General features: G+C 41.4%; 1 protein-coding gene across 3 annotated transcripts in view; it reads left to right on the top strand.

Moving 5' to 3' along the window:
* Positions 1–16,397, top strand: part of LOC128890025 (gamma-aminobutyric acid receptor alpha-like) — a 52,127-nt gene extending 35,730 nt beyond the window's left edge. For 2 of the 3 annotated variants that reach the window (XM_054148173.1, XM_054148172.1), the window contains exons 4-10: positions 625–817; positions 1,001–1,221; positions 10,405–10,487; positions 10,788–10,928; positions 12,235–12,387; positions 12,612–12,856; positions 14,046–16,397. In XM_054148173.1, coding sequence (XP_054004148.1) covers positions 625–817; positions 1,001–1,221; positions 10,405–10,487; positions 10,788–10,928; positions 12,235–12,387; positions 12,612–12,856; positions 14,046–14,468 — 1,459 coding nt within the window. In that variant the 3' untranslated portion in view covers positions 14,469–16,397. The remainder of the gene's footprint in view (positions 1–624; positions 818–1,000; positions 1,222–10,404; positions 10,488–10,787; positions 10,929–12,234; positions 12,388–12,611; positions 12,857–14,045) is intronic. The other variant, XR_008460537.1, reaches the window with a different exon arrangement.
* The last annotated feature ends 462 nt before the right edge of the window (positions 16,398–16,859 follow it).

Genomic DNA, 16,859 nt, shown 5'->3' on the forward strand with positions numbered 1-16,859 from the left:
GTGAGAACAATTGCTCGACGACCTATTTTTAAAGTGTCATGGAAGTAAAAAATGACTCGGACATTTTACATCGCGAAGTGGCTAGGAATAATGACAAAATATAAAAACAGTTCCGTGATTTAGATTTTAAAACAGAAGTTGAAATATCTGCGATTGGTTAAATTTAGTTCGTTGGATGTGCCCAAATAGAAGCATACATATAGGAGGTACGCGTCTCGGAACATCGCGGTAAATGGAAGCATGGCTTGTCCCGTGCACTGATGCGTTTACTCAAGCATAGAACAGAGTACCGTGCAAATGGATCGAAGGCGTATAACATACCATGGTTCGAGTAATTGAGCTACGATATGTCGACTAGTTGCATCGTAGTTTGTTGTCACGCGAGGTCGCTAAATAAAATTAACCCTCCGAAACCGATGTATCGAAACACTTTGGACAATCAACGCTACCAGGAAAGGAAAATTACATCGAAAGAATGAATGAGGAATCTGTTGGAACTTGTTTAAAAAAAAATGAATTTCCGAGTTTTAACGAAAGGTCATCCTTAAAATAGAAATTAAAATTTAGAGAGAGAATTTCTTAATTTTCTAACGGCGTTGCTTCGTAATTTTGAAAATGTTACAGAGCTGCGACGGGGACGAAACCGTCCACGAGGCAGAGGACGCAGAGCAACAATCACAGCAACATCAGCGATCTGCTGGACAATCTGCTTCGCGGTTACGACAACAGCGTTAGACCGGACTTCGGTGGACCGCCGGCCACCGTTGAGGTCGACATCATGGTACGCAGTATGGGTCCGATTTCAGAAATTGATATGGTTCGTATCTCAACGTTTCCTTTTGTTCTTCTTGAAAGATGGGAACGGTCCTCGACAAAGTCCTCATTCACTGTTATCGCATGCGTGGTAGCTTCGATTCAATTCCTTGGACGAGTGTGTTTCTCCATCGACTGACAAATATTACGCGTAGAAATTAATTCTCCGTCTTTATATTTGTTTCAGACGTACTCGATGGATTGCTATTTTCGTCAATCATGGGTGGATCGACGTTTGGCTTTTCAAGGGGGTAAGGAGACGCTGGCGCTCAGTATATCGATGCTGAAGAGGATCTGGAAACCGGACACGTACTTTTACAACGGCAAGCACAGTTACTTGCACACGATCACCAGCCCCAACAAGTTCGTCAGACTCTATCAAGACGGCAGAGTGCTCTACAGTTCGAGGTATGTGCATATTTCAATAAAAAACGAACACCTCTGAAAGCTTTGTGAATCAAAAGAAAGACATTCCCTCGCATAGGTATTCCCATTATAAAATACTTATTAAACTTGTATCTTCCCTTAATTTCGATATAACACCCCCTAAGAATCTTTAATCTTTGGCCAACGTGTTTCTTGAAAAGTATCGTATTAAAGAACGATGTACTTTTTAAAGAATGGCCCCGCTCCCGACGGATGATTCTTCACGAGACTGCAGACGTGGGTGCATGTGGGCACACGTGTATAGAGCCACCTTGAGCTCAAGGGTTAATTCTGGCGTGCACAATAGAGCCGATCCAGAAGACTAGGTCAAGAGAAAGGGAATGGGTTAACAAAGGGGAAACGTACATCGCTTGATTCCCGTGCTCTGTGTATTTCTATTTGTCTTGTCGGACTAGCCGAAATAGTCGAATTGTCGAATCCTTCCAACGGGCCAGACTCAGAAATTTAGATGTCATATTTCGCCAACGACGCGAACAGGCTCGCCTGCGGGAAACTGGCGGGGGCTCTTTGTGTTCGCGAGCGAAATACCGCGAGGATTTACAGGTAGCCAACAACAGATCCTGCAAAAAATATTAGCGCGGTTTAGGAATCGTTCAAGTCCTTTGTCTTTGAAGCAGAATAGGTCAGGCAGGTCGGATAGGTAACAGTAGGTCATTGCCTTGATATGATTTATTACTAGTATTCGATTAGATTTTTAGTAATGATAATAATTCATTTATTAAATTACAGAATTTGTCTCGTTTTCTTTATACGTTCGAAACGAGTGAGAATTATATAGCTCGATAATAATTTGACATCCGTGATTTTTAAGAACATCCTTGCTATTAGAAATAAATAGTTCTTGGAAGGATGCTTTTACACTCTGGTCGTAATGAATTCCCACCGATAACCATTTACGATCGACTCTACGTGACATTCGTATTTTCATCAAAATCGGTTGTAAAAGTGCTGGTGCTAGTTCTCTGTACGCGATCGGCGTGGAAAATCGAATTCCTTCGGAAACTCTCTCTGTACACGTTTCTGACCGATTGGTGGCCATTAAATGTCGATCACGTCGCGCTGTTTGCACAGTACTTTATTAGCTACTACTACAGCACTCCGTAAATATTTGTTCGAACAGCTTCTAGTTACATTGCGGAGATTGAACACGGCTAAACGCGGTATTTTTAAGTATTTTCTCCTCTCCAGCCAACTTGTCACAGGGTATCGTTATCTATATAGATTATTGGAACATTTTTTTTTTTTTTATTAAACTTCACACTTACGAAAGCAATACTTAATTCACTTTCGAATAAAAATTTCAGACAAGCCCATTTCATTTCCAATTAACGAATTAAACGTACACACAGTCACGAAATATTTACTTCTTTATCACAAAGAAGCTTGCACAAGAGCCCCCTATAACATATTCAATTCTTGGACGATTATCAGGACCATCCTGCCAAGCATATTTTCTTATTAACAATAACAATTCTAACATCTATTACCTGCGTACGTGCTCTGACGTCATTACGACTAAAACGAACGCGATTATGCGTCCTCCAGTTGTAAAAAGATGTTGCTTCGCGGGATTTAAAAGCTTCCAGTGGAAAAAGTCGTCACAAGTCAGACGTGTCTCGTTCCGCTTTATCTCCCGGCTATTCGCGTTGTCAGCCCGTAAAAGTTTATTACGCTTTTTTTTTTATGGATTTGACACTTTCCTCGGCAATCGTGGGGGGATAAGCCCTGTCTGCACGGAACATACAAGCGTGCACGCGTGCGAATGCATCGATGCAAAAATGGGTCGACCGTCTTTGCACTACAAACTTCGACTTCGTCAGCTCGACTGGGAACACGTTTCCCAGGTCCCTCAAAGGGATCTGGTTACGTATTCGTTCCACAGCTGCGTCGAATTCGTTATTAGCTATTTTCCACATCGAGTACGATAGGCTGCAAATTGCGTGTATACTTCGTTGTAGTGTAGGAATTTTTTGAAGGTATAACAATTGTTGATAAGTGCACGAAAGCTTCGGGCCACGGTTGATGTTCCACTCGTTATTGAGAACAATTTGCTGTGTGTAAAAAATATGACACTAGAGAGAGGAGAATCGCCAATGAGGTCGAGTTACGTAATAAAATTTCGGAGAAGGTCAAATCAATAAATTGATAAGCGCAAGTGAGAATCCCCTTGGTCGCGAAACTAATAAAATGTCTGTGCGGGGGCGACACAATTTTCCATGGAATACTGTCTCATTAAGAATATTAAAAAATGTAACACTGGGGACGGGCGCCAGATGCATACGAAACTGGGAATTAAGTTACGACCCTTCCAAGAAATCTGCGGTATATTCTTGTTAGTCTCCTGGGAACGTTACTATTTTTCAACAGTTTTTTTTTTTTTTTTTTTGTCAATTTTTGCTATCATTTCTTCTCCCATATTTAATTTCTTGCATTTGTAAATTTTCACACATTTTCGTTATTATTTTTTTGGCCAGAGGATTAAAATACACGAATTTAAAAATCTTTGACGTTATCTTCTTAATTGACGCATTCGAGCTGTAATTCGGCTTTTCAAGTTTCACTTTTCACAGATAAAAAAGTTTCAAGAAAGTTCGTCTTATTTTCCATGCAACGCCGTCGTCCATTTACATTTAAATTAACAAGCGCGTGAAACTTATTAATGGGATCTTCTCAGTGTGAATATGAGAATTAAAGTACTTATTTAAAAACGGTTTGATAGGATCGTTATTCGTGATTTCATCGTTAATCGACAATCTTTCGTTTGCATGATAATAATAATAATTTTCTTTAAAATTGTTTGCAACTGATTTCAAACGAACGAATCTCATTATTTATTACGCAATTACCGCGAAGACATCGACAGTAAAATCTTTCGTAGAAAAGGGAACACCTAAGAAAATCGTAGAAAGGAGCGTCCCGAAGGGATTCGCTTTCATTGAACGCCAATCTTAATACTCCCATATCGCGGGAAACGTGACAATAGTGCTCTGCTTGAATGGTATTTTGTGTATAGTTCCTTGGGATGTTTGCCTGTGATAAGAATACCGTATATCAGTGCTTCTCAAACCTCGCCTCTCTGACTTGGCTCACGCGTCCGACCATTACTCGCTGTATCTACTTGAGGTTCTCTGTTCGTTGAAATCCGTAGAGAAGTTCCAGGCACAACGGAACGCAAAGAGCTTTGTTAGTCCCTGCGTTTATTATGACGTATTCTTTAGCTGGGTTTCGCTAGTCTCTCTCTCTCTCTCTCTCTCTCTCGTTTGCATGAAAATAACGAACCCGATTAGCATACAGACACGATGAAATCCTAAAACCACTTCGACCCGTGGAGGCCGCGGATCACGTACGTCTCTCGCTGTACCACGTAGGCAGAATCTGAAATCATGGATTTTCCACAGCCAGAATTCTCGGGGTCTGGGCTGCTGGATCCCCAACCCGAACGTGGCAGATTATCTCTGACGGATAGCACCGCGTTTTAGGTCTATTCCGTCCGGAAATGAGCGGATGGTATCCCACCGAGGGAACATCCGACTACTTACTCGTCCATCCGTGAAATCGTGTCGTGATTTCGCGATTACGCTTCAATTCCGCACCCCTCGCAAGGTTTTCGAACCTGTCGGCCAAGGGGGGAAGGGGAGGGTAGAAGCAATTCTTCCCAAATCGGAGCTTTCCAAACTGATTTGGTCCAAGTGGCCACCTTCTTCAGACGAAACGTCGCTTATCATAGCATTCCTCTCCTCAAAGTCTACCTTTTTCGAGCGAACACGAACAACTTCCATAAATGTTGAAATTTCTAATTGAAAACTTATTTTTATCAAAATAAAATATAGCCTATGTTACTCAGACATATCCTAGCTTTCTATTCCCTAAAAAACTGTGAGAATCGGTTCCCAAATTTCAGAGATTACTCGCTACGTACAAACAATGTTTTCTATTGGTAGAGATTATCGCAACTTTTAGCACGTTTGTTTAAAGTGGTACATTTCGGCGATTCGAGCTTTTTGTTTGGCTGTAGGTCCATTTTTCAGGAATTTGTCCTAGAAACGCGAAGTCCGTTTCCCGGAGGATACGCGATTCGAGTCGGAAATAATTTCCATTGTTCGTCCCACGGGGAATGGATTTCGTTGTTGACCGTGTGCAACGCTGAAAAGAAGCGTGACGTTTGAATCGCACGGCAACACGTCGAGAATTATTCGTTTACGAATGCCTCGAAAAAAGGCGAGACTGTGGGAAAAAATCGTGGCGAGACGAGCGACGCCGACGGATTGAAAATTGCATATCGGAGAACGAATCGCGCAGTATTTGCACGAAGGAAGCGACGAGAATCCAAAATAGTAAATACGGGTTATAAATAATTAATAGTACAAAGAATTATACATTTATTTCTCCTTATGTCTAATTCTTTGTAATTGTATGCATACGTAAAAAAAAATATAATATTGTATATCTACTACTTGTGTGCGTATTTTACAAAAAAATTCTGAGAATGTACAACAGTGTCTGACCCGGTTCGCAAATGGTTCTTTCTATAAACAATTGGCAAGAGGATCATCCGTTAACGTTGCAGGGGCGTTACAAGAAACGAGCGAAAATGTCTGCGAATTAAAATGTTGGCTGCATTCCAAATGAGCATGGCTCGAATTAAAACAAACTCGAGGTTCGAACATGCGCTGGGAATACTTGTGAGTTAGCGTCGAATTTAATACTTTCTAATGGTCTCGTTCGTAACCCAAGCTACCCTGTATGATTATTAAATCGTAATTAACCGAAACCTCTATTTTATTACGTAATTACCATTTGTATGATAATTTTGCAATACCGTGCTCAGACTAATAACACTTCGGAATATTCTTCATCTTTATATGCATCGAACGTTTAATTGGAAAGCGTTCGAATGCTTTTGCGAGTCACTATGCGCACACCAGCTGCATCGTTTGTAATTGAATCTGACCGCGGATCATCCATACACGGGGAATTGTAATTAATCGCGAAATCTTATCGCAGACATTGCAAATAAATTTTTCCTCCCTGGCCAAACATGAAAAAGGGAAATTAAACAAACCCCTTCTAAAGTAACAGGGAAAATAACTCGAATATTCATGAATTTAATTTAAACTTCAACTAAAAGTAAGTGCTCGTCTATTTAGAAATTAAAAAGAGAATTCTTGTGTATCATCGAAATCTTGTCCTAGTTTATAAAATTATCCTCTGTAGAGGGTCTCAGTTTCGACTGAATCGAAGCTTCCAGTGTCTACCAGCAATACTCAGCGACGACGTTCAGCTCTATATCGTAATTCTCGTATTGGGTTGGTAGAATCTAGGTTTGCATTCTCAGCAAATCCTTATTCCAAGGACTAGATAGCAGGATGTATCTTTCTGGCACAAGAACGGAACCTTGGGACAAAATCTTGTTGGTCTCTGTGCTAAGACTTTACTATTGCGAACAATTTTACTTTACTTTTCAACGAGTCATTTTCTTTTCATAATATTCATGTAGATCCCCAAGTTCCACCCAGAAGAAAACGTTGAAATTAGTTGAAATTCACGCGACTGAAGCACCGAAGAACAGAAACGTGGCATCGGGCATGGGAATCGGTGTTCCCAGAGTCGATTGAATCGATCGAACATCGATTTCGTGTGAGTAATTGCCGGCGTAAGTTCAGGTAACCCGAATAATCGGCAGAACAAACATGGATGGCAGGTCAGACGAGAGGAGATATTGGAAACCGTCTGCTGGCACGTGAATTCCGTGGCTGTTGTACGCATGGACGAAGGAATCGCTGCAGTAACTCGAGCATTTTGAGATCCTCGATTCCATCCAAGAGGGTATAAATCATCTCGAGCGTGAAGTGTACACACGCTACCCGAGTTACGGAACCCCTTCACATTTGCCAACCTACTCCTCGGCCAGCCCGAGATTTCGCATGCCCCCGTCCTGAGGTTATTTGCGAACTTGTCCTCGGTTCAAAGGAAAATTCCACCACGTCATCTACTTTCCGGAAAATGCGCCGCGAATTACATTGTTTGCGTCCGCGTGCGTCCTCTAATCTAAAACTTCTTCAACTTTTTAGGCTCGACAGCTGTTCCGAGCGAGATTCTTGCTCTCTTGGGCGAGCTTTAACGAAATTTAGAAGGAAAACACCTGACACGGGTGTCTGTAATCTCGAATTTAATAATAAAGTTAAGGTCGCGAGGGTGTAGGTTGGAATGTACGTACTTTGAAATTACTGTTTAGCCAAATATTAAATAATATACAGTGCATGCAATTTAAAGTGCGCGCTTGGAATAAAAATATGTTTTCAATTAGAAATCTGAATATTTACGAAAATTGTGGCAATACGAAATATCATATAAAATAGAATATACAGCCAGTCTTAGAAGGATTTTAAATTTCACACGACAAATCATTCTGCTCCAACCAGTACGAAAAATGGCTATCCTCGACTTCCCGCTGCGATTCTGGGGTGAATCACACCTATCGCCGATCAGCCTTGGTTTTCCGCCCGCGCTATCAGGCGCCAAGAGCCAGAAAGTTCGCCTAACTAGGGATTGTCACAGTTTCGAAAGTCTGCGGCGCGATTCCGGCGCCAGTTACAAACGTATCTGTCGCCATCTAAAGGGAGATTAAACGGCGTTTATAGCGGCGAACTTTTGCCTTAATTGCAACACCGGAATCCGGAAACGTTTAAGACCTGGAAAAAGGCTCGTTGGAACATCAAAAGCAACGGGAGATGCTTGCTCAGCAACGCGCGAGAAAGGAGGAGCGCCAGCTTCTTTGACGACTTCTTGGCGGTTTCTATATTGTCGCATTCCTCGCTAATCGATCGCCATTTTTCACATAAAAATCATTTTTGTGTAATAAAGACTGGGGAAAATGATGAATTCTCAGAGGGGAGGCTTGTCGTTAGGGTGCGTCAGTTTAGGCCAGTATTCTTTGTTCAAGTGGCGATTGAAAAACTGACGGCACATGTTAAAATAAAAATTTTCGTGTAAATTTGTATCTCAATAACAGACTTAAAATCAGTAAAAAAACAGCAGGGATGCTGTAGGTAGACTCTGATACGTTCTCGAGGTAGGTATTAGTTCCGATCTCTGGCCCAATTTAATCTTAACGCGAGATCGATATCTTATTCGAAGGGATATAAACTTTGCAATATGGTGGGATCTATTCGGGTGGAACGTTTCCGTCGATATACGGCGAAATAAAATAAAATATTGCCTTCTCGCTAGAAGGAGCATGAACATTCTGGAGACACTTGATATTTATTAAAAAAAACCTATATGTAAAAAGTTTTCGAAGAGGGGCTTTAGCATTTTATTTTTAGTTGAACACGAATGGCATGGAATGTATATAAAATAATGGAACGATCAATTGTACTATGTAATATAATAATTAATCTTTGCAGAGTAATTTGTCGACCGTTCATGAGAATTTCCATACTTTGACAGACCGGTTTTTTTTTTATTTTTATTTTCTCGCGAATAAAAATCGCCCTGCGTTGCCTACGTAATCCTTTTACTGGCAGCTCCCTATTAAATAAAAATGTAAATGCAAATTTAAATGCAAATGTTCCCTGTGTACAGCAGAAATTTAACCACCTGGTTGTCAAGGAATTATTATAAATCGTGGACCTTCATGTACGAAATTGCTTCGTATTATACTTCGCTATGGCATATAGTCTTCGATTCTATTCTAATTCTATTCCAACGGATATATAAATTGTTTGGAACAGGGTCGAAGAATTCTAACCGAAAATCGTCGAGAGCAAATTGCTCGAGATCTATCTCCGGTTGAACGTGCTCAATTTCGAATCGAAAGACGATATCTAGACTCGATTCATAGCGAAGGTCGATGGAAACATAGTCCAACGATACGTGGAAGTTTAACAACCGATGGTTGGTCGAAGAATACTGATTCGCTTCGAAATTGAATTCGATTCGACAAATATTATTTTACAGAATATTATTTAGTGGTAATTTACAGACTTCCAGAAACGGTGAAACATATATATCGAATAAATTATTGAGTTTGGATTGTATAAGGGATTGTCTGACCAGGAGTGGATCCATTCTACTGCTCTGGCCAGAGAAGTGAATAGGACCGCGTGTAGTCAGACGAGTAAACTGTGCGTACTGTGTGCGATCAGACAGTTCCATAGCCAATGGAAGTCAACTTTCATCCACGTCAAGTACGTCTCGAGGCCCACAGGTAGAGACGCGTCAGGATTTGCGAGAATCCGCCATAGTTTGACCGAGTTATCCCGCTGGCGATGTGTGGGTAAGCAAGTTAGCTGGTACAAAATACGAGACGATCCTAGACTAATCGGATCCATCATCCTGGCACTCCCGATCAGGTCAATTTGTAGGAGGGAGACGTTACATTTACCACCGTCCATATCGTGCCACGGATTAACTTCGAAATCCGCTGAACGAACCGTTTTCGCCAGCGAACGCCGGATTACTAAAATTTCCTTGCCATGCGAGATTTATCGATGCATTTCGCGGTAGATATCTCTTGAATACCCCCCTACCTTCGACGATGGGTTCACGAAACACCATTCTGCTTTTTTTCATGATTAATCGTATCGATGAACTTCGACTGGGAATAGCGAACCTTTGGTCTGATCCAGGGGCCAAAAGGGCCACCTAGTATTACATATAATACTTGTCAAGTATTACGTCCACTCAAGCAAGCAACACAGTGTTTACTAAAGAATAGAACACAAACAAAGAGAAGTTGTCAATATCTACGGTTCAAATAGGTCACGATGCGCGGTACTATACGTCGTCGTTCATGCTTGCGATACAGCGAACTCCTCAGGCCACACTTGAAAGTTGACTTCCGTCATGGCTCCTGAACGCAGTCGATGCCAAGTTAGCACAAAGAGAGACGAAAAGTGCCCCCGTCTGTTTGATCTGTTCCTCTTGTTTTGCTTTTCCTCTTAGTACACACCCCTCGCCTTTTTTAGTCTCACGTACGGATTATGTCAGTTGGGGGTAGGTCGAATCAGACGTTCCGAATTTTTTTCCCAATGCAATATTTTGTGAAACATGTACGTATTATGTTCTGGCATATAAAAATACTCCTCTAAAATCAGCTTCTCTGCATTCCATAACTCTGATCCCATCGACGTTTAATTCCAGGCTCACGATCAAAGCTGGATGTCCCATGAATCTCGAAAATTTCCCGATGGACACGCAGAGGTGTCCCCTGCAATTTGGCAGCTGTAAGTTTTCTTCTTTGTGTTATAGCTTGGAAAATTTCTCGCATGTTTTGAATACAATAGTCATAGGGAAATCGGATAGTATAAATCGTTTCCAACCGTTCTGGTACCTCGGGGACACCAATTGTCCTTTCTTTCCGAGAACGCGTCGTTAAAGACGACAGAGAGATTTAAGAACCGTAACGGATACGTTCCCACTCCGTGGAGACTTACAACCGAAGCAGAAAAGTGACGCTCGCGAAATCGACGCCTTTTACGAGCCCTCTGCGACACTCGTGGCAAGAAATATTCTCTTGATTGCAGTCGGTTACACGAAGAGGGACGTGGTCTACAAATGGAACAGCGCGCGACAAGTGGCAATCGCGGAGGACATGAAATTATCTCAATTCGATCTGGTCGCCAATCCAACTGCGAATCATTCCACGTTACCTACTCCCGCGCACGGTAAGTCGAAACTCTTTTCGATTAACAAGCTTATGGTCGTGGAACGAGCCACCTGGAATTCCTTAGGTTTTTCGGACTTGTGTACGCTATTTTATCGGACTTGTACATTTGTATCAGCATTTTAAAGCTTTATTACATTATTATTTAACACGTTGACAACTCGTTTATCTGGAGTTTCGAGAGTAACGCCGGATTTATAGTAGTCCTAGAGTGTTAAAACAAGGCGCCATCCGGGAAAAGTGGCGCATATCGTTCGCTAGAAGACCTGGAAAAACTCGACGAACGCTTCTAACCGTGCAATCACGACTGGTCGCCGCGACGCTTGTTTGCGGAGCATTAATCGATGCTAATCCAATTAAAAAGTCCAAGTCTCCGCGACTCAACGTCTTCCACGACGAGCGACGGTACAATGGAAACGCAAGTGGTATAGGAGAGGATGAGGGGGGACGGTGCTTTTCCGCCATAGGATGCTGCAATTAGTCGTCGTTTCTCTCGCTGCCAACTTTCAACGCCCACTCTCCCAGCATCCCCCTCGTTTTCTCGCGTTGGCATCTCGCCCCCTTCTAGCGATCCTCTAAATCAGAATCTCGTATTTATACCTTTATTCCGATACCACGTATTTTACATTTTTAACGTAATTTGGATTTCGATTGTAATCGTAAATCTGCTTATCGTACTCGAGCGAGTAATCTGCTTTCGCAATCGCTATCTATGGGATCTCTACCTCCTTCCTTCTCGATCCTTCGAGTCACTTCCGCTTGCTTCCTCCAGCCATACTTCCGGGACCGCGTCATTTCTTCGCGTCGATATTCCCGGAGAATTCGTAACTGGCGAAACTTTCGAATCGAGTTTCTTTTCCAGTCGTTAAAGAGGATCGTTTTCCTCTCTTTCACGCCTGCCCCTCTCCTCTTTCCACCCTTGTCCCTCTGATCTCGAACAAGTCGTGGCCATCGTCGACGCCCTTTGCCTCCAAACGACTTTTCGCGCGATACCCTTCCACTTCTGATTTTCCTCTTTTATCGTTCGAGTCTCCACGGAGCGCCGCGTCATTAATCAGATTCCAGGGTGGAATTCAACGGTTTCCTTTTACCAGCGTCGCCGTCATTCGTTACCTTTTGACAATTTCTGTCGGACAGTTTTAAACAACGATTTGTTTTCCGGGCTTTCGATATCGCGACGAGCTTTCCTCGCCAGCTACGAATTCGAAAAATGTTCTGTTATATAAATACCTAAATAACATAGACTGTATAAGTATATAGATGCGTAAAAAATTGTTGAATAAATACAGAAAACCTTTCGATTTCAGCCGATTACTCGATGCTGCTGGTGCACTTTCACCTTCAAAGGCACATGGGCAATTTTCTCATACAAGTATACGGACCTTGTGTATTACTGGTCGTTCTATCCTGGGTGTCCTTCTGGTTAAATAGAGAAGCCACTGCTGATCGCGTGTCGCTCGGTGAGTTTGCAAATCTACCTAGATCTGTAACAAAAATATATGTACATACGTATGTTCGTCCAGTCAAACTTTACACAGTAAATTTATTCTACGTGTTTTAATGGCCATTAGGTTGAGACTTACATAGCTCATGTATTGAACTCGTGGTGGTCCATAACAAAATGACTTTGAAATATTTATTTTCGAGGAACGAGACGAAAGGAGTTTATTTTATTTTGTTCAAGGGATAACCACCGTGCTGACGATGACGTTTCTGGGATTGGAGGCCCGCACCGACCTGCCGAAAGTTCCTTATCCCACTGCCCTAGACTTCTTCGTCTTCCTCTCGTTCGGGTTCATTTTCGCCACCATCATACAATTCGCAGTAGTCCACTACTTCACCAAGTACGGATCAGGGGAGTGTTACTTCAGCTCCGACCTCAGTGAAACCGAGAGTTCCAGCGACGAAGAAGAACAACCCCCGCGACCGGTGAGAAAAAAGCAACTCGTTTTCTCCTTTTTCGTAATTTTTAAGTACGCGTCCCTTTCTACGCGCTGCACCCTTTCCTGGAGCTCCTGTTACGCAAGAAACTTTACTATTCTTAGTACAATCTCCTTGTTTTCGTTTTTCTCGAGAAGCTTCGACTTATCGTAACGGAACGTTTTAATTGTATCCTTCTTACTATACGTTCTGGGGTATCGTCGAGTGGGGCTACTCGCCGCATTTTTCCACTCGGAGGCTTTGTTGTGTAAAGTTTGGGTAAGTGGAACGCGAGTACGAAAATGTTTTAATTTCAAGATTGGGGAATCAGGCTGTGGAATAAATTAAAAATGGCTTGGGTGAAATATTAAGAGAGAGAAGTGAACATACAGATACTTCACTTTTGAGTTTGAGAATTAAATTATTAGAAGATTAAAATCAGCAAACATCTCGAAGTGTATATATATCCATACCCTTAAATTTCAAGTTTTTGCATTAGGTAATTACCACGTTAAAAATTCCCCAATCCTGTTTTACGAAGGGTCAAGTTGCCTCGAACGAAATTATTCTCAGTTTTCATTTCGCGAACAAGAAGTGCATACAAGGAAGCAATGAGAATTATTACGGGCAACGAGGCATGATCCTCGACGCGTTAATTTCCATAGAAGAGGAAACACGTGCAGTCAGAATATTACCATCCAAAGAGAAGCATACAAAAGGGATGGAAATTATAAATCCAGATACCGCACGTTGAGTTCGGAAGAGGCTGATTTCAGAGTTGTTTTGATTAAACCAGACTAGATTCGTTTTCGAGTTACGATTAACCCTCTTCGGGGATAAATTATTTCGTTTGAAATGAAGAGAAATTAAAACTGATCTTGACCCACGACGTTTGGCCAACTTGTGACGATGTTGCAGTGGCATTGAGAAATTCAAGTATGAATATTTATTCGCGATCTTAGTGGTTGACATGGTACTCTACTTTACTGACTCTTACCAGCAGAATACTCAACCTTGTACTCCACCAGTATTAAGGGAATTTTCTATCAAGTTCATCTTACCAATAGGACCAATTGGAGAGTTTCCAATTCGCAACACGACGATCACTATTAGTCAAACCACCCTTGCAAAAGCCCTGACGAATCCTTGAAGAGTTCTCGACGAATGATCCTTTTACCAAAGAACATTTCTGTTCCAGGTATCGCAGCTGTCACAAGTGGCACCAGTGGCCCAGGTCCACGCAAAATCTCCGAGCACCTCAACGGGCAGGGAGAATCCCAGCCGCAATTTCACCATGAACGAGGCTGGTTTGATCGAGGTGATACCTCTATCCGCGATTCCAACTCCCAGCAGGGATCCTAGGCTTGGCCACTGGCAGATGTCCTGCGTGGCCTGTAGTCCACCTCCGCGTCAACCTCCACCTCCACGACAACCTCCGCCACCTACAGTGAAGCAAACCACTGGCAGAAAACGACGCAGAAGAACGCCCAGGTACAACTCGGTTTCGAAGATAGACCGCGCGAGCCGCGTCGTATTTCCTCTGCTCTTCATGACGTTGAACGTCTTTTACTGGTACGCCTACCTGAAGAGGAGCGAACGCATAACGTCTCACAACACGTGAGACAAGCCAGCAAATCCGAAGGAATTTCGAGCTCGTCGGGGAAACTCGAGGATAAGTCCGTCTTCTTGGTCGACCAATCTACAATAGGTACATTAAGTAAACGTGTACACGGAACGGGAATTGTTTCGTCAATCGTTTCGGAATCTTTATCGAGCTTTAGGCGAGGACTGAGCAGATCTCTGTGAACACTACAGGGCAAATGTATGCATGGATGTGTGTGGATGTATCAGTTGCGCTGTGTTCTTGTCAGCTGAGGAAGCCATAATTGGCTCGACGATACTTCCTCTGAAAATGTGACCAAGACCCAAGTCGAGCGAACTAGAGGAGCAGCGACAAGATGTACTCTTCTCGTTAGGAACATTATTCAATTGCTGATGAAGCCGCACAAATTTTCCTACACGAAGAGTTTCCCAGAAGGGAAAAAGACTTCAGGATTTTTTTTTTTGGTAAAACGTTGACGATCCAGGATCCAACAGATATCCAGCTATCGATAGACCCTGGGTCTCTATTTATCATACTTCAAAAAATGATTCCTTCTTTACCGCCAATACTTGAGACCGAACCAAGTTTCGAAAGCATTTAATCATCGATTGAATGGTGTTCCTGACCAGCTGACGTGAATTCGTGTCGCCAGATATACAGGGTATCTCATTTTAATCAGTCCAAAATTACTAGCATATTTTATCCTATACATTCTTACCGACAGAGTGCTCTACCTTGTCGACACAATACTCTACCTTACACACCCTTACCAACAGAATACTCTACCTGCTATAGTTTCCTCTATACATGATTCAGGTAAGGAAACATAATTTTTTGTTGTATCTACGTTCGTTTAATTTATGTTGGGCAATCCTGTATATCTGAATCTAGTAAAGACTGCAGCAAACTTTTGGTGTACGATTACTAGGCTGCAGAAAAAATATGCAGAATATACGAGCAAGTGATGTATAGATTATACTGAACGAACATATATGCATAACATGTGTGTGATATGCAAACGCATGTCTACGACTGTGACTGTGGTCATAACGATTTATGAGTTACAATGATAATGATAACGATGATGATGGTTATTAAGGTTTTGGTTGCTATATCTAGATATAATGATGATGACAGCGACATTTGCACATAGTGCATACATGCGGCACACTTGCATGTATTCATAAGTGCATACAAAGTATGCTTTTGCATAAACATCTGCAGTCTAATAATTACGAATGTCTAATTACAGATCGCAAGTGTAGTTTGTAATTAACGATCGAATTAACGATTGATCGATTAATGATTATTTTTATCATGATTACCTCGTTAATCAATTACAGAAGTGATACCAAAATAATCGATTACTGCCGAAGTCTGCCCGAAGGTAGATATCAAACCTCTCTAATTTCGGTTCGAATTTCGAGTGAAGAAATAAATAGTTGCATTTCACCAGAGGCAGGCAAAATTTTATTTGAATAATAGACGACGTATAAAAGCACCGTATTGCGATTTACTTGCAATGTTTATTCGATTGTTCGGTTATTAGTTGTTAGACAAGCTTTTATTCTTATCTAATTTTGTCTGTCTTTGAATTATACCATTGTCAACGGTTCTTGCAAATTCCCAGATGTTCAGTCTATAATCTGAGGATTAACACTCGCCACCCGTATGTTTGTGGGAGAACAAGTTTCAAGTACAAATGATGTGATGTGTATGATAAATATATTAAAAGCTGTTTTAAATTCCTATTGAATGTAAGTTACATTAAGCAAGGAGAAAGGAAAAAGGCACGAACCAGTATGTTCTGTGTCAAGGTGTATATATTGTCAAAGAGAAATATGGAAAATATGTTTTAACCTTTAGAGGAACGTTTAGCGAATGAAAATAGAAGAATCAAATTATAATGCGTATTAGGTGCGACAATAAAAATCAATTTTAAAAACAGCCTCGTCATTCTTTCTAATAAACCTCCTACACACTTTAATTACGCTAACCAACCAGCTTTAAGTAATGAATAGGATTCATAATTGCCCAAGAAGTATCAGAAGTACAATGACTGTTAAAAATTATAATCTATTATTAATAAACTTCAATGCATTCATATTTTGAATTTTGCTAGGTATGTATAATAGCATGAACGGCAGTTAATGGACACAAAAACAGTATCGCCATCTAGCGTCGAGGTCCGAACTAATTTTTGACGTATATACATTTTTTTACTTTTTTCTGGATATTCATATAAGTTTACATCACCATTTACATAATTACATTTCTAATTGTTGATTCGTACACTAATAATTAGTTAATAACAAGTTTTTTTTATGAATAAAAATATCGCAAAATGTGGCGCCATCTCTCGGAATACAGCCCAAGTTTGTCGTGATATAGTTTCAACCTCTTGCCGCT

This window comes from Hylaeus anthracinus, unplaced genomic scaffold (genome assembly GCF_026225885.1).
Source record: "Hylaeus anthracinus isolate JK02 unplaced genomic scaffold, UHH_iyHylAnth1.0_haploid 12000, whole genome shotgun sequence".
Classification (NCBI taxonomy): Eukaryota; Metazoa; Arthropoda; class Insecta; order Hymenoptera; family Colletidae; genus Hylaeus; species Hylaeus anthracinus.